General features: G+C 50.4%; 2 protein-coding genes across 9 annotated transcripts in view; both read right to left on the bottom strand.

The window, feature by feature from the left end:
• Fgfr2 (fibroblast growth factor receptor 2) overlaps positions 1-5,591 on the bottom strand; it is a 105,694-nt gene extending 100,103 nt beyond the window's left edge. For all 8 annotated transcript variants that reach the window (XM_059265816.1, XM_059265825.1, XM_059265840.1 and 5 more), the window contains exon 1: positions 5,336-5,591. In XM_059265816.1, coding sequence (XP_059121799.1) covers positions 5,336-5,501 — 166 coding nt within the window. In that variant the 5' untranslated portion in view covers positions 5,502-5,591. The remainder of the gene's footprint in view (positions 1-5,335) is intronic.
• On the bottom strand, positions 5,543-17,024 carry LOC131906169 (uncharacterized). Its single transcript, XM_059256987.1, has 3 exons — positions 16,920-17,024; positions 9,411-10,014; positions 5,543-5,658 (listed from the first exon to the last, which is right to left on the bottom strand). The coding sequence occupies exons 1-3, from the start codon at positions 17,022-17,024 to the stop codon at positions 5,543-5,545; spliced, it is 825 nt and encodes a 274-aa protein (XP_059112970.1).
• Positions 17,025-20,558: the final 3,534 nt, after the last annotated feature.

Here is a 20,558-nt window from a genome sequence, read left to right as displayed (position 1 = left end):
CAGGAGGATTGATAGCTCTAGACCAATGTGGGCTACAGGGCAAATTCCAGGCCAGTCTGGGTTACATAGTGAGACCCTCTCTCAAAAACAAACCACCAGCACAAAAGAATGATCACAGTTTATCCTGATGGTTAAATACACTTTTGCAAAAATACAGCTTCAAGCTTTCACCAATTGTGTGTGTTGGGGCGGGGGGTGTGGGGGGGTGCATGTTGGTTTTTTGATACAGGGTTTCTCTGTGTAGTCCTAGCTATCCTGGAACTCACTCTGTAGACCAGGCTGGCCTCAGAACTCAGAGATCTGCCTGCCTCTGCCTCCCAAGTGAGTTAAAGGCCACCACCACCCGGCTCATCAATTGTATATTAGGACAAGACTACCACTAAACACCCTTGGCCACCACTCACGAGACTGCCATCTTGGATTTTTCTATCATTCTCTACAAAGCAATCATGACAGTAAGAGCAAGGGAAACAGGTATAAAAAGGGCGTGTGCAGGTAGCAGTAAAGTCAGAGGCATCCGATCCCCCTGGAGCTGGAGATAAAGACAATTATGAGCAGTTCCCTGTGGGTGTTGGGGACCCAACACCCGTCCTCCGTAAAAGCAGGAAGTACTCTTTAATCACAGAGCCATCGTCCCAGCCCCTTCAGGGACATTTCTGCACAGGAAACCCATAATTATCTGTAAAATAGCCTGCAGCACTCCCCTTCCCCAAAATAATTCCTGGGCTGCTGAGCAAGCCAAGACACCTTGCTGGATCAGACTTCCCAGGGATTCGATCAGAAATAGAAAAGTAAGGCAGACCCTGATGAACGGGACTTGGCTGTCCTTTAACAACCACCCTGACTGTGTAAGTAGCTTAACAGTGTGCAAGTGTGAGGGCTACTGCATGTGCAGGGCTACTGCATACACTCCACAGAGAATGTGAACATTAAACATCCCCTTCCTGTTTAAACACTACCCCAGTATTTCATAACCATGTAATTATTCATTAAATCTGTTATTGGAAACATTTCATACCGGAATGCTTGGTTATTTGAATTCTCACCATCAACAGAAAAAAACAAACAAGCAAAACCAACTTTGAAAGACCTTGGAACAGAAGAGATGGCTCAGTGGTTATGAGCACAGGCCACCCTTGCCGAGGACTCCCATTCACCTCCAGACCCAACTCCAGGGCATCCAAAACCTCCGGCCTCCATGGGCACCTGTACTCATGCACACTTACCCACCCAGAAATACACATACCTACACCCAACTCAAAATAATTCAAAATAAATCTTAACAACAACAAAAACAACAGTGAAAGGTCTTTAGTGCTGGCTGCGGGGGGAGGGCTTTACTTTCTTTAAGCAATCTTTTAACTGACTAAAATAAATAGGCAACACAGACAGACAGACACACACACACACACACACACACACACACACACACACACACACACACACACACACACGGGAGGGGGGGGGCGGGGAACGTGAGCGCCTTGCTCTATTTGGATCAGCGGAAGCCAGCAAGAAAAAGTTAAGACAAATGCCAATTTTCTGGGCTTGCCAGATTTTTGCTCTAGAAGTAATATTAAACACAGTTCTTTGTCCATGAATTGTGAAATACGTTATATACTAATGAAGAATGTGTACTCCATTGTATGTTTAACAGCATGCGCCTGCTTTTGGTTTAATTGGCCAAGAATAAGCCCTTGTTCCTCAGCGAAGTATCAAGTTACAGTCAACTGTTAAATATTCACACTCATACTGAGGAACAAAAATGCAGATAATAGGAAACACAAGACTTATTTTAAATCATCCACTTGCACCATGAAGATAACTCTTTTCTCCTCTTTGAACCGGCCATTAAATGTGGAGGGCTGAGACCACAGCACGTGGCCTACTCTCTGGCAAAGGACTTAAACTACCCTGGGAAAGTCTGGCTTAAGGTGGTCTCCACGCAGACCTCAAAGTCTCTGCTCACCTGAATCCAGGGCAGCATCGCCCTCACCCCTACACCCTAGAAGACTGCCTTCACCCCTACCACCCTAGAAGACTGCCTTCACCTCTATACCCCAGAAGACTGCCCAAAAACTAGTGGTTTCTTTCAAAGGCATGCAAATTACCTTCCCCCAGGTTGTCACTTTGCAGAATTTCACTTTGCAGAGGTTGGGAAAGTAATTAAGGGTTTGGGGTTAGAAAAGCCCTTTTATTCTAGCTCCTGCTGGGCTGGGGTAAACAGATTCCCTTAATGTCAACAATTACTTAATTAACCAGAGCAGGTGACAATGTCAGGAGAACCTGAAGATAAGACATGGACTGGCAGTCATCAAGCTTGACTCCAGTGGGACCATTCAAATATGAATCAACAGAACAGTTCTTAGCATCAGGACCAGCCCTCCCCAGTCAGCAACTGTTGACACTGTTGTCCTTTGTCACGAGAGACCAGTTGGATACAACCATTTCTAGTCTGAGACACTGAGTAAAATCATATAGAGATTACTTTCTTCTTAGGTCAACTGACTTTGACCCAAGCCTGCTGCTGCCGCCACTTGAGAAAGTGTCCCGAGACACATGGGACAGGACAGGATGGGATATGACTACATACATTACATGATTAAATATACTACAGAGAACTACATGACTGGACAGAACACTTCCCTAAAGGGTCAAAAAAGAGGGACTCCTTAGTAGGGGAGCACAGGCTCTTTCTGGGAACCTCTTGATTACATACCTCTCTGGCCCAACAGACATTATCTAAACTGAACTTCCAAATTAGCAAACCAAAGTCTTGCATGGTAAAGCTTCAGCCGATCAAAGGCAAGTTAGTGTTAGCTAGCTAAAGTTCTCATGGCACTAAATAAGACAGCTGGGGACACACACACACACACACACACACACACACACACTTCATTTGGGGTGGGGAGACACCAGAGCCTTTAGCAGGGAGCAGCATCTCTCACTTGATTATCTTCTAATCACCAGGACACCCATGGCAATGTTGATCTAACAGACAAGGAGAAAGTGCGAATCCTGCAGGGATCCAGCGCAGAGGACTCCTCCCAGGGCAACCTTCATCTCAAACAGAGATTGCTCGCTGCTGTGAGAACTGGCACCACCTTGTCCCAGCTTGCTGGTGATGGTGGTAGCCATAGCCACCATCAATGCCATCAATGCCAGAAGCTATGCTTTCTCTCTTTCTGTCCAGATCACTGATGAAACATACACCTGAGGGGGTAGCCAGAGGCCTCTGGGGATGTTACTGTTCAATGACTATTGATAAAGAGCTTCTCCAAACTCATCATATCGAACCCTCTGTAGTAGAAGGGGAAACTGAGACCCTCAGGTTTTCTGCTTTACCCCAGCCTGTGCTGGTGAAGCTCCACACCTTCGAGCACTTTTTTCTCTTCTTTTTTCTTTTTCTTAGCATCTCCCAACTCTGGATGTGATTCGAAATTCATGCAAACTCTAAATCTAGCGCAGTGTACCCAAGGGCATTGGCAGTGTGTGACCTACAACTTCTGGGACTTCGTGGCCTTCCTCCCTAGCCCTACATGCATCTACAGGTCCCCAGGTGGTGGGATCTGCTTTCAACAATGCTCACATTGTTGGATATCAGTTCTTACACAAAGAGCCATTTGGGGGACTCCATCTCACTGTTCTTCCTTCCTCTCCCCCACCTGTCTTCTCCCTGACGTACACACATCTTGCAGCCTTCCTTAGGTAATTAGAAGCAGCCCAGGAAACCCTCCAAGACCATTTTAGACTAGACACCGAAATCAACTCATAGCAACACTGCCCCGAGAGTCCAAATGAAAAATGACAATTCCTTCCTAACTAGGGCTGTTTCTAAAGCCCGCACTGTAGGAAATCCCAGCTCAGCTTCCTGAGTTTGTGCTGAGCCACACACTCCAGGGAAAACCAGCAATTAGGGGAACATCCATTTTAATTATTAGCAAAATTAAAGAAGTACAGACCAGACTTTGAGCAACCCAATCCCTTCCCCTCACATTAAGCCCTTTGAAAACAGGTCACTGTTGCAAATTACTCTCTCCCCGATGTCACAGGATAAGTCACAAAGAGGTGGTGGTTCCAAAAATGGGTCTGAGGCTGCGTGTTGAACTAGCCTCACACATCAGCTCCAACCATATTTCCTTCCCAAAGTCAGGACAGGTGCCACAATGTCTCACCTGGTAATGTGTAACATTTCCAGGCATCTGTGCGGCCCAACATCCCCCAGCCTCATTCACACAAAGCCAGTGATAGTTCCTGGGTGGATGTGACTGGAGACCCATCTCTCCAGCCCACCTCTAGGATGAGTACATAGTCCTCCTTGTGGACAGACATCCTTGGGGGTTCTGTCCACCCTTCCTCCCTGGAGGAACACACTGCTCCTCAGGACCCTGATTCGGGGTGCATAACCACAGCAGCTCAGCTGACCTGCCAGCACTCAGGACCGTGACGGACTCCAAAGCCCAGCCGGCACCAGGTGGGCCTCGGCAAACACGTTCATTAAGTGGCGATGAGAGCTAGGATCTGCGGCGTCACGCTCGGATTACCACTCAAAAAATAACTCGCCTACCAATATTCCCTCCCGATGACAGATTTCCATGCTGCACCAAGCAGAGAGGCTTGGCTATCGACCGCGTCTCTGAAGGACCTGGGAGAAGGACCAGATCTTTGCCCAGCTCAGTATTTCAGCATGGCCTCCTCACAACTAGCTTTCCACATTCGCAACCAAGTGTCGAAAGCCAAATCCCAGGGAAAGCTGGCGTTTCCTCGGGTGGGGGAGACCCCCTTGGCATAGGCACTTTCGAGTCTTCCTAACCTAAAACCTGCCCCTCTGTGATGCTGGGCTTAAGCACAAAGAGCTTACCACAGCTTAAAAACCATCCAGCAGAGTAAGGCTATGGTGCTCCACTTCAGAACCTTCTTTTTAAAACAATGCAAAGAAAACATCAGCTTTTGGAGGCTGCCTATTTCCTTTAGCCAAAAACCAGCAACTCAAGGCTCTCCCTCCATCCCGAAAGCTACTGCAGAAGGCCACAGATGACAGTCATCTTGCTAAAACACATCCCCTCCAGAGTGCAGCAAGGCACTGGCCGAAAAAGAGCTCCAGGCTGCCTCCCTCACCCAGCACAGAGAACAGAGCAAACTAAACCACTCCGCTCCTGCCTGGGAGCCAAGACCCTCCTTTCTAAGATCTGCTGTGGAAGATGTAAAGAAAGATCACCCTCCTCAGGCACCTGACTAAAAAAAAAAAAAAAAAATCCTTTCCTTTAATGACCACTTCCCCAAGACATGTCCCCACAACAACTTGGGACCTTAAAAATGGCATGCAAGAACTTACCTTCTGGTTCTAACGTAGTATCCTCAACTAAACTGAAGGAGGGCCGGGCCAGGGACAAGGTTGCCATGGTGACCAAGACCAGGCAGATGAAGTGCCCCCAGCTGACCATGGTCACAGTGCCAATCCCTGGTCCTCTTCCATATCTCCATGTGGACGGCAATCCCATCTGCACACTTCCTCAAGGACCATGGGCTGCCTGCAATGCCTTCAGCCCACGGGGGGGCTCAGGAGCCAGAGCGCTGTGGCGTGGCTGTGCTCAGGCGGCTGCGGCGCGGCTGCTGCTGCTGCTGCTGCTGCTGCTGCTGTTGCTGCTGCTGCCGCCACTGAAAGAGATTCAGCCAGTTAGTACAGTCTTTTCCCGTGCCAACTCGCTTAAACCCAGATGGGATAAAATCGTTTGTCAGCTATGATCAGACACATTCTTTTTCATTATCGACAAAAGCCTTCCATCCTCACCTCAGCGTCCCAAGTGTTTCCAGAATGGTCCACAAGCTGCAGTAGGCTAATCTTTTTTAAAGCTTACTTTTAGGAGACACCAAGATGAACCATAGCTGTAGGACCCAGCCACTCAGCTACACACACACAGAGTGTGCCCTTCCATGCACTATCAAAGCTACCAGGTTGCAGAAGCAACCTGACCTTCCTCCCTCTCAAGGGCAACTGAAAAACCGAGTTTAAAACGCTGGGCTTGGCACAAGCAGCCTCATTAACTTTTCTTATTCCAGCTGGCCTTTAAGAGGCTGACAGGAGGAGGGTCTGCTCCGAGAACCACATTTCAGCTGGGCTGGAGCTGAGCGGCGTGTCCTCCCCCCTCCCCCTCCCCCACCCCTTCAGTGTAATTCCCGGGAAGAAAGGAGACCAACAGAATCAAAGAATCCCAGGAAGGCTACAAAAAAATTCCCACCAGTTTACACTTGTCAGGATTCATTTTCAAACGCAGGCCTGTATTTCAGTCTCTCGCCAAGCGGCCACTTACAAAGAGTGAGTTTGATCCAAACGGGGGATTCGAAGCCTGAATTCCCTTCCACTTACTACCAGGCAGTGTACAGGCATACTAACTAAATGTCTTCGACCTGCGTCAAGGGGGTTAAGATACAGAGCAGACACAAACCTTGATGAATAATGCAGGAGTTTATTAGCAATGGTGATGATACCTGTAAGCTGTCCTGGTATGTGATTGGCCTGGGGGCTTTCAATATGCCAACCTATTGGCTAAACTTCCAGAGTATCAGTTACAAGGGGGCACTCAACTTACTCTATCCAAAGCAGAGAGAATTTCCCAAGAAAGCTTACCACTGAACAAATAACTTTAAATTTGTTCAGTGTCCTCAGTGACTAAGCCTTGAGTCAGAATGCACAAGCGTGAGCGACTCTGTGGAAGACAGTTTCAGGGAAGGACTGAACAAAACCCTGGGCGCTGGATTCGGTGAAGCACGCTTCATGAGACTGGGGTTGGCTGTGAGTTCTAATGCCAAAGGAAAAAGTCTAATCCTGCGCTTTTGATGCTTCCAATTATGACATAGGATTCCAGCATCGACAGAACCTCCCTGAACAGGCCCTGTCCCAAAATCTGTTCCTTTTACTCTTCACTGGGAATTCAAAGGAGTATAGGCGGAAAGAGGAGGCATCCTCTCCAAACCGGGAATAAGAAGCTGTTTTGGTTTTGGTTTTTAAGCACAGGTAAAATGGTATCGCTAACAACAAAAGCCAGGAAAGAGAGTGTGTGTGTGTGTGTGTGTGTGTGTGTGTGTGTGTGTGTGTGTGTGTTTAGGTGCCCAGCGTTTTTTAGGATGCCTTGAAGGATTTTCCTCCCCAACTCTTTTTCCTCTTAAAGTCAAGAGTCCCAAAAGATAATTCCCTGTCTATTTCTACATACCTGTCAGAGCAAAGTCCACAAACATTCTCATTGATTTACTAAGAACTTCCAGAATTCTGGGAAATTCTCCACCTCTCAAGCACTTTACAAACAATCTCAGATCCTAGTAGGTCTTGCCGCTTCGCCACAACCCCTACCCAGGAGTGCCTCTGCTGGAGGAGGAAGATGGCCAGTGCCCCAGGCTGACTCAGCTTGAACGTTGGTTCTTCGCAGGCCCAGGCCCCACAGCAGCCCCCTCCTCAAACCTCTGTAAGGCGAGAAGGAAGGCAGCAGGTCTGCGCAGCTCCTCACCGGAGTGGACAAAAGTGCTGAGCGACCTCCTAGGCAGGATAATTAGGTCCCAAGGCTCGGTGTTGGGAACACAGGCCCAGCATGCTGCTGGCGGCCACAATCCCAGCTTCCTGCCTTCAATACCATAATCCTTCCTGGAGGCTGAGCCCCAGTGAAAGCCCCAGCGTGTTTATTTTTCCCCCTGAAAAGGAATCCTCTTCTCAGCCTACTAGGGAGGAGTCCTCACCCTCGCTCTGACGGATGGCTCTTCACGGCCACCGGCCCCTTAGGGTCACCTCCGCGCAAGTCTGCCTCCAAAAACAGGCAAAGTGACCGGCAGAAAGGGCCTGTCTGGGGAGCTTGCGCAGTGCTATACAACTTTGCACACTCTTCTCCATCCTCAAGAAAGCAGGCTAATTGAGGGCCAGCGGAGGAGGGGGCGGGGGGTGCTGCTACCTTAAAGGGGCTCTCAGTCCCAGGATGCCTAAGCGGGCTGAGCAATTGGCATTTTGTTCCCAAGTGGATTTCTCATGGCAGGAGTCAACACTACCAGGCTAATACTAAATGTAGACCTCAGTCCTGGCTCAAGGCTTCCTTACTTCTCGCCGTGGCTGAACAGGGAAGGGAGCTGTCACGGGCTGGGGGAGGGGAGCCTTAAACACAACGAAATCCCCAAAATGCAAGCTGCCGTAAGACCACAATCCCCTGCCCTCCTGTTTCATTGGGTACTTTGAGCAGCTTGGGGTGCACATCACCACCCCACTTCATTGTAGTATTTCTTTCATTTGTCAGCCTGAAATATCCAGTTTTGTCCTTCTTCTTGGGGCGCTAAAGAGCTCTGAGAAATCTGCATTTTAATTGACATTCCAACGAGAGGGAGAGGGGCGCCTGATTGCTTTTCTATTCAAACTAAACAGGCTTTTCAGATGAAAATGAGTCGAGGCTGGTGGAAGATTTACAGGGATTTGGGACGCCTGGGACAATAGAGTTTTAAATGTTGATAGCATTTCACACCAAACACATAATGGGTGCCCTGAGTTTTAAAGCAAGTCTGCCTTTAAGGGTAGGTTTTATTGAACTGGGGGGGGGGGGGGTGAGGAAAGAAGGTCTTGGGAAGTTTGCAGGGGCGCGGACGAGGCTCCGCGCCTGGGGCCGGCCTCCCGAGCCTGCTCCCTGGCTGCGACGGTGGAAGCCAGCGCCACGCAGGGCCCTCGGCGGATTCCCCGGCGCTGAAAGAATGAGCGCGCAAGTTAGAACTCGCCTGCGCTTTCGACATCTCGGCGCGGCTGCGGTCGGAGCAGCTAGGAGAACTAGGAAAAGTCGGTCCAGTTCGCCCCCTAGCCCCAGGCGCGCGGCGATCCCTCCTGCGCCAACCGCTGTAGCGGGCGAGAGACGCCCGGCACTGGAATCCGGGACCCGAGCCACTGCCTCCCGAAAGGTGCCACCCGGGCATCTCCATCCCTTGAGAGATGTCGCCGGACACACTCCAGCAGTTTCTTCCCAGGAAAGAACCTCTCCCAACGGCCTGTATAGTACCGGGTTGGAGCTCCCAGAGCCCAGGCACCCCGAAGATGCCCTTCCCGAGCCCCCGCCTTTGGGCTGTGCCACTGGCAGGCGGCCCCATGGCGCGCCGGCTCTGAGCTCAGAGGAACGCGCCCAGTCGGCAGGATTGCCCGCCGGAGTCTGACAGGGTGCCGGCGGCAGACACAGATGTCAGCATCTGGATGGAGGTGCTGAAAGAACTCCCCCAAAGCCAGCCGTCCACATGCAACCACTCTCCCACCACCAATCCAGCCAGAGACCGACAGGGCGCGCCCCCAAATCGTTTCCCTGGCGCCCTCCTCCTGAGAATCCTGCGCCCCGAGTCCTCCTACGGCGCCCACTTTCCCGGCTGGCGAAGCTCCCGGAGGCGTTCGGCACGGCGATTACCTTGAACGGCAGCGCTCCTCCGCGCTCGGTGCTGTGCTGGAGCCCGGAGTGGGTCGGGATGGAGCAGACGATGAGCTCGGAGGAAAACTCCAAAAAGAAAAGGATCCCTTGGTTTGCAGCCGGCGCCAAGGTTCCGAGGCTTCACGCACGCCCCGGATCGCAGAACAGCGAGGACATGACGCCAGCGCTGCCCTCGGATCTGGGCAGCGAGAAGAAAGGACTGGGGTTTGGCGTTGCCTACTCCAAACTTTGCTGGCGAGTGGCGAACACTCGCAGCACGCAGGAACGCTGAGGCCCGGGGGCTCACGCCCGGCCCCCGCCAGCCCGGAGAGCAGTCGCCACGCCGGGCCAGGGACGCGCAGGCAGCCCCGGCGCCGGAGCTCGTGCGGCCGCGCACCCGATCGTTCGTGCGCCCGTTCCGCGCCCGCCGCCGCCGCTCGCCTCTCCCGGCGCTCTCCCCGCGCCGCCCGCGCCGCCGCCGCAGCCTCCTCGGGAGGGTCACGCCCCCCGCTGAAACCCGAGCCGTTTCCTGGACGGCGGCGCCCGCTCTGCCAATCAGCGCCGCGCGCTGGGGCAGTCCCGAGCCCCGCGCCGCTCCCGACGCCTAGCCGCCGCAAAGAGACACCCGCCCGGGAGGCTAGGGGCCCTGCCGCGTTGCCCTTAGGGGTGCGAAGATGATCTCTCAGAACCTGACTAGTGATCCATCGGATCGTACGCCCTGGGTCGCCGCTGTCCCCTTCCCTAGCCAGCTTCGGTGTACTGAGTGGATGGGTTACATTGTTTCGTGTCAAGTTAGGAAACAAGTAACAGAAGGCTGTGCACCTTCAGACATCTGAGAATATGTCTGCAGGATACTGGGGCTGGACATTCACGCCACGGGAGCTTTGAGGGTGGAAGCAACTAATATTCGTGGAAGTTGTTAGCGTTATCTTGTCCTTCTGGACAATAGAAGGGAGTGGGGGGCGTGTCTTTGGGAAGTCCTCTTTTAGGAAGGGGACTTGTGACTAGGGAACTGTACTTAATTCCCACATTTGCCTGCCTAGCAACATACCCAGATTCTGAGAAGGAAACTGGAGAGCAGGGAGGTTACCACAGCTGGCTGTTGTTAATGTGGCTGTCTTCGAAAAAGCCAAAATCTCCAACAGAAAATATCTCGTTTAATAGTATCAATGTAGATTAGCATAAAGAAATCCAAAGGAGACTTGGCTGGAGAGATGGCTTGGCAGTTTAGAATGCTTCCTGCTCTTCCAGAGTGCCAGAATCCAGTTTCCAGCATTCTCTCAGGCCCTCACAACAGCCTGTAACTCCAGCTACAAGGGTATCCAAAGCCTCTGGCCTCTTTAGGAAACTGCACATACCCCACACAAAGAAACAGACACATTAAAAAAAATAATAAAATAAAACTAAATCTTTAAAAGAAAAAAAAAAGGAGACTGGAGAGAGAGCTCAGTGGTTAAGAGCACTGCCTGTTTGTTCTTCTAGAGACTCTAGTTCAATTCCCAGCTCCCACACGCTGGCTGACAACAACCTCTAACTCCAGTTCCAGGGGTCGGAAGCCCTCTTCTGGCCTCTGCGGGTACTGCATGCGTGGTGTGCAGACAGACACGCAGGCTACATCTGTACCCATCAAATAAAATGAAGAGAGAGAGAGAGAGAGAGAGAGAGAGAGAGAGAGAGAGAGAGAGAGAGAGAGAGGAAATCCAAGAGTCTAGAGGGCTTGGAGATGTTGAAGAGCGGTAGATCACTTGCCGAGCATGTACAAGGACCCGTGTTTGATCTCCAGCCCAAAAAGAAAAAGAGAGAAAGGAACTTACATACTCAATTCTATCAAAAAGAGTCATCTGAACTTGAGCAAATTGGATTCTTCTCTCTGAATCTATGTTCTTCAGTTGTAAAGCAGGATTCCTTTACTAAATGTCAGGCCAGGCTATGAATGATTGGCATCTCCCATTTGTCTCTTCCACTAGGCTATCTTGGGATCATTTATCTTTCAATATACCCTCTCACTCATCCAACCCTTGAGCAACTGTGCTTAAATTCAAGACCACATAAATTGTAATCCTAGCACTCAGAAGTGTGAAGCAGGAAAAGTGCCATGAGTTTGGGGCCAACTTGGTCCACATAGTAAGTTTGAAGCCAGTCTGGTCTACTGAGCTACATTTTGTCTAAATAAATAACTTAAAGTCATAATTATTGAGCCAAATATAGTACCACAGGACTGTATTCCCAGAACTCACCAGATAAAGAAAAGTTGGGGCGTTTGAAGCCAATCTCGGGTATATGTTGAGTTTATGTCCAGCCTGGGCTACTTGAGATCCTGACTCAAAAAGGCCACTAAGTTCAAAAGGACTCCTTCTGGTGCCTGAAGACAGACAGAGCCAGATAGTAAAGCCCACCTGTGACAGCAGGTTTGGAAGGGAGTGGCACCTAACACTTGGACTTTATACCATTGACACACATGGATTCCTCAGGCCCTGCTTGACTAGATCATTTTTATTCACAGAATAGCCTGGGAAACTTCTATGCAAATCACTGAAAAGCAAGGAGAAACAAATCTATTTTCTATGCCCCAGGCAAATAGCTATGAAATTATAGTTTGGAAATTCAACAAAAATAACAACCCGATCCCCAAACAAAATGATCTGTCTATATGTTTAGTGGGGAGGGATGTGTTTTGGATGAGTCCTCTGGCCTGGATCAGAACACCTCAGCCAGGTGACACTGGGCCATTCACTGCAGTGCCCATGTGTGTTCATTCTCTGACCTGGAATCACAAACACGAGGCCGTGGTCCTGCTCCAAGCCGGTACTTCTATGTTTCCTACTGATGGGAAACTCCGTGTCTCAGGGCACAGAGAGCCCTTTCCCATTCTGCAGCGGGTCCACCAGCCATTGAAAATGAGGTTAGCACATTCTCACATAAATTAATGGCCCAGGAAGCCGCTGTCCCTGTCCCCCATTCATCCATAGCTTTATGGATGCTGAATGGGAGGGAAGCCTTCCGCTGAAAACAAAAACACCTTCTTTAACGTCAGAGGCAGTGTGCAGAATTTCTTCTTTACGGAGATGAAAAGGTAGCCATCCATCCAAAGTCCCTGATTACCAAAGAGCACTCTTTTTTTTTTTTCAAGTGAGCAAAGCCCACAAATCCACAGTAGGAAATTCTTAAGTTTAAAAAAAAAAAAATTTAAGTATGCTTGGAATTTTTGGAAGAAATCAATTTTGCATCATATTTAGACTTCAAGTGACCTCAAGGGTCTGGGGAAGCTTTTGCCCCAGCCAGGCTTCTGAATGAGAAAATAATCTCTTTGCAGGTTTTCTCCTCTCTCCCTTCTTCAAGTGGCTGGAACCCCTTTTGTCAATGGCCTCCCGTGAATGCTGTTACTAATAAGCCTATTAATGAGTTTCCACGGCTGAGTGTGAATAGGTAAATAAGCCCCAATCTGTTGAGGTTCTGGGGGTGAGGGCAGAAAAGGCAGCAAGAACTGAAGGTGACAGTGGAACTGAAGGCGGCCGGGCGGCAGGTTTCGGCTGAAAGAAACCCCAGACAAGGCCACATTCTCCACCCTCCACCCCCTGCGGGGCCTCCTTTCTTCCCAATTTTCCCCTTTCACAAAATGTCTTGAGTAGTCACCCTTTTCTCTCTCCCCAAAAGGCCTCAGGACGGCCCCTTACCCCCCCCCCCAGCTCCTCTAGTAATGATCTATCAATGGAATGAAGGAGAAACAGGGGCACCAGAACTCAGCTAGCCTATACGTTTCAAGAAACAAATTGTGCGGTTAGCCCCGTCACTGAGAGGAGAAAAGGAAAGGCGGAAGGCTCGGCCTCTCTCTGTTGAGATCCTGATGTTGCCTTTTAATAACGTGTGTTTTAATGGGTTGTGTTTCCTTCACCCCATGGAAAAGGTGGGTGAAGAAAGGCTGTGTGACATTGAAGGGCTCTCCAGCCCTGCCAGTGTGGGCCAGGCTCCATGCAGAATGATGGGTTTTAGTCTTCAAGTGACATCTCTATAAAGTCCAAAGCATGGCTAGAGTTCAAGCTCACGGTCCAGGACTACAGCCAGGCAGCTTACTCCAGGATGAGAAGAGCCCACTCTCTGCTCCGCCCTTCAGTTTGTGACATTTCACTAAAGCAAAAGATGTTGATCCCATATTGATACTGAATGTCATCCAGGATTCTAAACTGGATGGACCTGCTTCCCTGGGCATATGGAGTCCTTCTGGAAGCCAGACATGGTGATGTACACCTGTAATCCCAGTACTAGGGAGGCAGAGACAGGGAACCAGCAATTCACAGACAGCCTCAGGTAGTGAGCTGGGGACCATCCTGGGCTACATGAGACAATGGCTAAAGAAGAATAACGTCCTCCTAGAAGGACTATCTCACTTTGATGCCAAGGGAATTTGCTCTTTGAGGGTGGAAGGCCTTGTGGCATTCTCCCTCTCCATTGTTAGCTCCTCCAACCATGTGAACCTGAGCCGGTCACTTCCGTTCTCGGAGTCACCTGTTTTCTCTGTCCCAAAGGAGAGGAAGTAGTGGCTCTTACGTCGCTGCTGCCTCATGGATTCCAAAAAACATGGATGGATGAGGATGGGACAAACACCAGGGGACTTCCAGGGGGTTCCAGAAACGTCAGCACATGGGAGAGGCCGTGTGTGTTCTATGATAATCACCAACCACCCCACAGGTTGCTCTCCCCCTGCCCAGGACTATCAGGGGATTGAGCCTCCTCTGACTGTCCTGTCGTTACTGTGCTATTACTAATAATTAGTAAGGACCTCCATTCATGCCTTCTGGAGCCATCGCGGCTGGTAGGCCCTCCCACCCCAGCAGAACAGCCCAATGAGAACCACCTGAGAGGTCAGCCTTGGCATGGTGGTGTCCTCGGTTGCACAGAACGTGGGTGCAGGGAGGGGAGTGAGGCACCTCAGTGCTGGTCAATACCTGCTGCTCCTGTACAGTAGTTACTGGGGGATGTGGAAAGGACTGTATGGAGCTGGGTGGACCGCACACTAGAGGATACAGGTGGCCCTGAGGGCCACCCTGCAAGGAAAAACAGCATAAACACACAGCTCCAGCAAACCTGATACCATATACCTCCTCTCTGGAGTCCACACGACGGGTGTTGTACATGCTTACACCTTTGCTGGATATTTGAATAATTTCATGATAAAAACAAACCACAAGTAGAGGAAACTCCACAGGTGGACCGTGTGGGCTTTCATCTCAACACTGCCCCCTTCTGCCCTGTGCCCAGTGGACAGGGATGAATCTCTGCCATCTGCTTCCCTGAATACGAGAAGGGACCCAGTTGGCTAGCTATGTAGCCAAAGCAGCCACATGGTTGGCTATGATGCCGTGGGTCTCTTGGTGGTTGGCAAGTGGCATGGACAGCACTAGGTCCAGGCATCCCAGGTTTGGTTTTCATCCCACTGCTGTCCAGAGGGCTGACTGTGATCCCTGTAGTCCTGTGCTCATCATTATGAGCGGAGTTGAGCCGCCGCCCCCAACCCCCACTGCACGCACGCCTCCCATCTAACCTAAAGGAGAAGCTGATCTCCGATGGGTCTCCTGGCCTACACGTTGAGGTCCAAAGAAGCTGAGAGGTTGTCATTTACCTGTCACTGAAGGACGTGCTGAAGAACTGACAGCTGTCTGCAGCACTGCTGATGACCCCTGCCTCCTCACAATGAGCCTCCACCAGAAAACTCCCCTAATCCTGGCCCATTGCTATTTAAGAACAGTGAATGGCGTGTTATTTCTTGGCTGCAAGCCTCCGGGCCCTTCCCTCGCCATCCCCACCCGCAGCACACAGGGACCACCTCCACTACAACAGTCCACCCTGCACCCCTTCGGCAGACCGCAGAGAAGTTTTGCATAGGGTTGTACCCCAGTGCTGAACAAATAGGAAGAGATTCACTATTATATCCAATTCTACCTTTAGTTCCTGCCTGCCACACATCCCCACCTGGAGCCCTATGCTCCAATTTGGTAGCACTAGCCACATTCTGAGAGTCCCCAAGCCATGCCATGGTGAGCAAAAGATGTGAGAAGCTATTGCTACCATGATACTGTGCTGGACTGTGTGGGCTAAGCCTTTGCTTACATTCTCCTCCTCCTCCTCCAACCCTTCAGGAGTTCTTCCTTCCTACCCAAGCCCATCTAGCCTGCTCCCACAGCCTGGATAGAAGCATCTTGCATTGCCAGTAGGACTCAGGGCAGTGGTTCTCAACCTTCCTAACACTTCAACCCTTTAATACGGTTCCTCATGTTGTTGTGACCCCCAACCATAAGATTATTTCATTGCTACTTCATAACTGATTTTGCTACTGATATGAATCATAATGTAAAGATCTGTGTTTTCCGATGGTCTTAGATGACCCCTGCAAAAGGGTTGTTCTACCCCCAAGGGGGTCGTGGCCCATGGGTTGAGAACCATTCTACTGCTTAGCATGGAAACCACATAGGAGAAACCCTGGGGAGGTTTCCTTCAGCAAATACAATGTTTGCTGCTGACCCCATGAACCTGTGTCCTGCATTACCTCCCCACCCCGAGACCCCCTTGAGTCAGCCCTGGCTCCCTACACTGAGGTTCACTGTTCCCTCCAATCCTCGGAAATTCACAGCTGTGAGTACCCAATGAGAAGGGCTTGCTGAACCAAGATAGCCATGGTCCTGGGGCAAGCCCAGCAGGTCCTGGAGAAAGGAGCTGGGTGGGCAGTGCTAGGCCATCACAACTGGAAAGGCACAGCCTCTGCCTCTCTGGGTTCACAGGGCCTGGCCTGTCGGGCGTGCTAGAGTTTGGTGAGCTGCACTTGTAGCTGACGCGCCTGCAAATAGATTCTTACTGATTGATGGGGACTGAAACATAGCCCCTTCCGGTCTCTTCATGGGGGAGCCGGGAAGCATATTTCGATGAGACTTTCCACACAGTGAGGTCCACCTGGAAACTAGGGAGAACAAGCCATTTTAGGGCAAGACTGAATGAGCTACATGTCCCTCCCCTTGTTTGCAGTGACCCAGTTTCCACGGTGCGTGCCTCCTTTTCTGCCGATTTCTGCAGTTTCGTTATTCTATTTCTCGAGGGTGTGTGTCTATTTCGTCCAACTGTGTAAAGAAGTTGCCTTAATAAACCAAAAGGGAGGAAAATGCTGCTGCCAGGACCCTGCTAAACTCAGAGAAGGAGGCAGGGAATACAGAGCAGGATGGCGTGTAAAACCACAAACCCTGTAACCCTTTTAGGGTCCCAGAGCGCTTGTATTTTGTCCCCAGGTTGGGGAGAAAGGCCCCCAAGGAAGGGAGATTTCTTTCACAGATTTCTAAGAACAGCGCTGAGCAAAAGTCGACTTCTTCTCTGAGCTGATGCTCTGGGACCCAGAGGGCAGGTGGTCCCAGGTAAAGGACACTTCGGACCTCAGGCCTGAGTCTGGGGGCTCTTTGTTCCTCGAGCTCTGCACAGGGAGGTAGATGAGCAGTGGACGCTAGCGCCCCCGTGTGGCCGTGGGCGTACCTGCGGGCAGAAGAAGGAAGGGCACAGGGAGGCCCGCACACCGGCTCTGGGTGACCTGACGGGGTGCAAGAGAAGGGTTTTCCAGGATAGCAGGAGCATAGTCATGCTCGCACCGCTCCTGGCTTCCAGTGGTCCCTGCTGTGCAGCTGATGCAGTGATTGGTGAGGAGGCATGTCTGCAGGAAGAATCCAGGTGCTTGCCCAACCCCAGCTGAGATGGACTGTCTCAGTGTCTGGGGCTGGCATCCCGCCTGAAAGGCAAGCATCAGCCGTCCAGGGCTTCTTCTCTGTCCATAGGGTGGCTTTACGCCTCCCCCCCCCCCCCCCCGCCCCCGAAGACTGTTCTGCATGGCCTGCTTGTGACCTCATCTCTCCACCTGGACTAAGGTTTCGAACAACCTCTGTAGCTTTGCCTTAAGCTAGAGTCTGCTTTCTGCCTTTAGCATATCTGGCTGGGGGCCATCTGCACTGCGGCCTCCAGGCCTGAGGTTCCCGGCTCCCTACCACGGAGGCCAGTCAGTGCCCTGCTCAGGGCTGTGCCCTTGTGAAAACAAACCAGGCGGAGACAAACGGTATTGCCTATCTCCTTGCTATGATCGATTACCTGAGAAAAGCAACTTAAGGAAGGAAAGGTTTCCTTCGGCTCCATCCTGTCGGGAGTGTCATGGTGGCGGGGGCTGGAGACAGCTGTGGGTTTGCTCCAGTCAGGAAGAAGAGAGCTTGATTTCTCTTTTTTACTCGGTCCAGGATCCCCGCCCACAGAACGGTGATACTCACATGTAGGGTGTGTCTTCCTTCCTCAATTAATCCAATCTAGATATTCCTTCACAACTATGCACAAATACTTGTTTCCATGGTGATTCTAAACCCCACCAAATTAGTAGTCAAGACTGACCATTGCAATTCTGCCTTCTCTCCATCCGCCACCCTGCCCAGAAATGGGGACCACTACCTTCACTGTCCCAGAGGTCACTCTGAGTTTTGGTGGGTCCCCGTTTGCAGGATCATGACTCAGGGCTCTTACACGGGGAGGAGCTTTCTGGCAGACATTCACTGGGTGCTCACTGTCCTAGCAGCTCCATGGTCTTTTAGGGGTTAACTGCTTTCAAACACAAGAACACCACGTGAATACCTCTAGGTGATCCCTGGTAACAAGACATGCTATGGTGTTAGAAGCCCAGCCAAGAACACTGTCGTGGGGAAGGGGCTGGCTTTAGACATGCGGCCTGTGGCTGCATCCTTGGCTGACCATAGTGGGTATGAACCTAGGATTTGGAATCTAGCCATAAATGGACTTTGTGTCTGACCCTTCTTCCCACAGACCCATGTGTAAGTGAGGTACAAACTGCTCTGCAGATCTCCAGATCCTGTGTCCATGGGTTCAAGCACTTTTTTTTTTTAAGAGACAGGGTTTCTCTGTGTAGTCCTGACTGTCCTGGAACTCACTCTGTAGACCAGGTTGGCCTTGAACTCACAGAGATCCACCTGCTTCTGCCTCCCAGGGTGCTGGGATTAAAGGTGTACCTTATCACCACTTGGCTCTGTGTCCATAGATTCAACTAGCTGAGAAAGATATTTGGCAAAAAATTATATTTGCATTTAATGTGTACATATTTTGTGTGCTGGGTAATCTTCCCCAAACCATGCAGTAGAGTGACTCTTTACATCGTCTCAGGTATCTCAAGTAATTTAGAGGCTATTTACCGTTTACTGGAAGATGTGCAGTTTATATGCAAACATGATACCTTTACATGTAAAGGGCTTGAGCAGGCGCAGACTTGAGTATCTGTAGGTGGCCATGGAGCCAGCCCCTCACGGACAGAAAAGGACACGTACCACACTGATGTCTACTTAACCCTCTGTAGGGACAGAAGGTGCTGGGAAAGGCCTTTGTTCACCAGATCGACTGATCCCTTGCATCATTTCCACACCAAAGCCTCTAGGCCCACCCTCGCTGGAGCCCAGTTCTAACCCTGGCCTCACTTCCTGCCGCTTGCCTCTGCTGGCTGATGTTAGACAAACGGTGTGGCCCTCCCAAGCCCCTGCATCCCTGTCTGTGAACTCTGACCCTCAGACATGACTGGCTTTGAAACTGTCGGTAGGCATTGGTTTATACCATCTAGGGCAGAATGCGTCCTCTCTGTATTTCCGCTAACAGACCCTCGGCATGGCCCAGAAAGCCGCCCTATTTGTTAGCTTCTCTGACAGCTGGAAGAGTCATCTTTATCACTTATATCCCATTTGTGCCATTCTGTAAAGAGGGGAAAGAGCCATTGTTTTCTTTATAAAAAGTCTCAGTGTGCTGAAAAGGGGTTTAGAAACCATTGTCAGCCTCATTTCCTCCAAATGAGACACCACTTCAGAACTCTGAGGAACCTGTTTGCCAAATCTGTTATATATATATTCTATGTTGTATATATGTATATGTGTGTATGTGTGTATATATACATATATATATATATAATTCCTTGTTATATCTGAATTTGAGGTAAATAGTAAACTAATTGTTTTTACTGTATTTGCCATACAGCATCATATGAGCAATATCACATGGGATATACATACATCAAAGCATTATTCATCATTTATTTGAAATTCTGATTTACCTGAATATCTGGTATTAAATATGGCCTCCCCGTGCTGGATAGGAGCCAGTCTTATTGGTATTCCTTGCCTTTTCTGTTGCTACGGTAAAGCACTGACCAGAAGCAACTTGGGGGAAGGAAAGGCTTATTTCACCTTTCATGTTATATAGAGTTCATCATGAAGGGACATTAAGGCAGGTGCTCAGAGAAGGAACCTGGAGGCAGGGACCATGGAGAACACTGCTCACTGGCTTGCTCCCAGGCTCACATTCAGCTACAAGGATGGTACTGCCCACAGTGGACGGGGTCCTCCTGCATCAGTTGGCGATTAAGAGGTGCCCCATATACATGCCCACAGGCTGATCTGATGTAGGCAATTCCCTGGTTGAGGTTCCATCTTCCAATGTGACTTTAGTTTATGTCAAGTGGACGATAAAACCAAGCAGGACACCTGGGTAGAATGGGTGGGGCAAGCCCAAGGGAGACAGGAAGCTAAAAGCCTTCTATTCTGGATTTACACAAGAAGCGCCTTGTAAGAACGGGAGGGTGGGCCAGAAGAAAACTCTGCAATGTCTTCCTTGGGCTTGGTTTCTGGGGCCACTGCGACAACCTGGGCTTGCTTCATAGTGACTGACGTGTGTGTTGACAAAACTATTTGTAGCTTTGGTGGTGGCTGCCATCATATCTTTTAAAGCCAAGCTTCCCGTTGAGTGAGCTACCACCCTGGGGTTGGACCTGAACCATTGGAAATGTGGTAGTTGGTTGTCAACTGTGTACACAGAATGTCCATCAGATTTTGCCACCATGACGGTCATTCTGAAACCCCAACCTTAGGACACCACTTCCTCCAGGAGTCACAACACACCCTGTATGACTCTCATGAGGAAGCCTCTGTCCATTCCTCAACATGCAGGGACCAAGAATGTGCATATGCCCCAAGAATGATATACCATTGGTTCCCTGGGTTTTCTGCTAGGTTAGCTGGAGACCTAGGTGGGATGGGGACCAGCCTATTACAGCATCCCTCGCAGCCTCTGTGGCTCTTGCGCCCCATC

This window comes from Peromyscus eremicus, chromosome 1 (assembly GCF_949786415.1).
Source record: "Peromyscus eremicus chromosome 1, PerEre_H2_v1, whole genome shotgun sequence".
NCBI lineage: Eukaryota > Metazoa > Chordata > Mammalia > Rodentia > Cricetidae > Peromyscus > Peromyscus eremicus.
The sequence above is the reverse complement of the archived record's forward strand: the minus strand, read 5'-3'. Positions and strand labels throughout refer to the sequence as shown.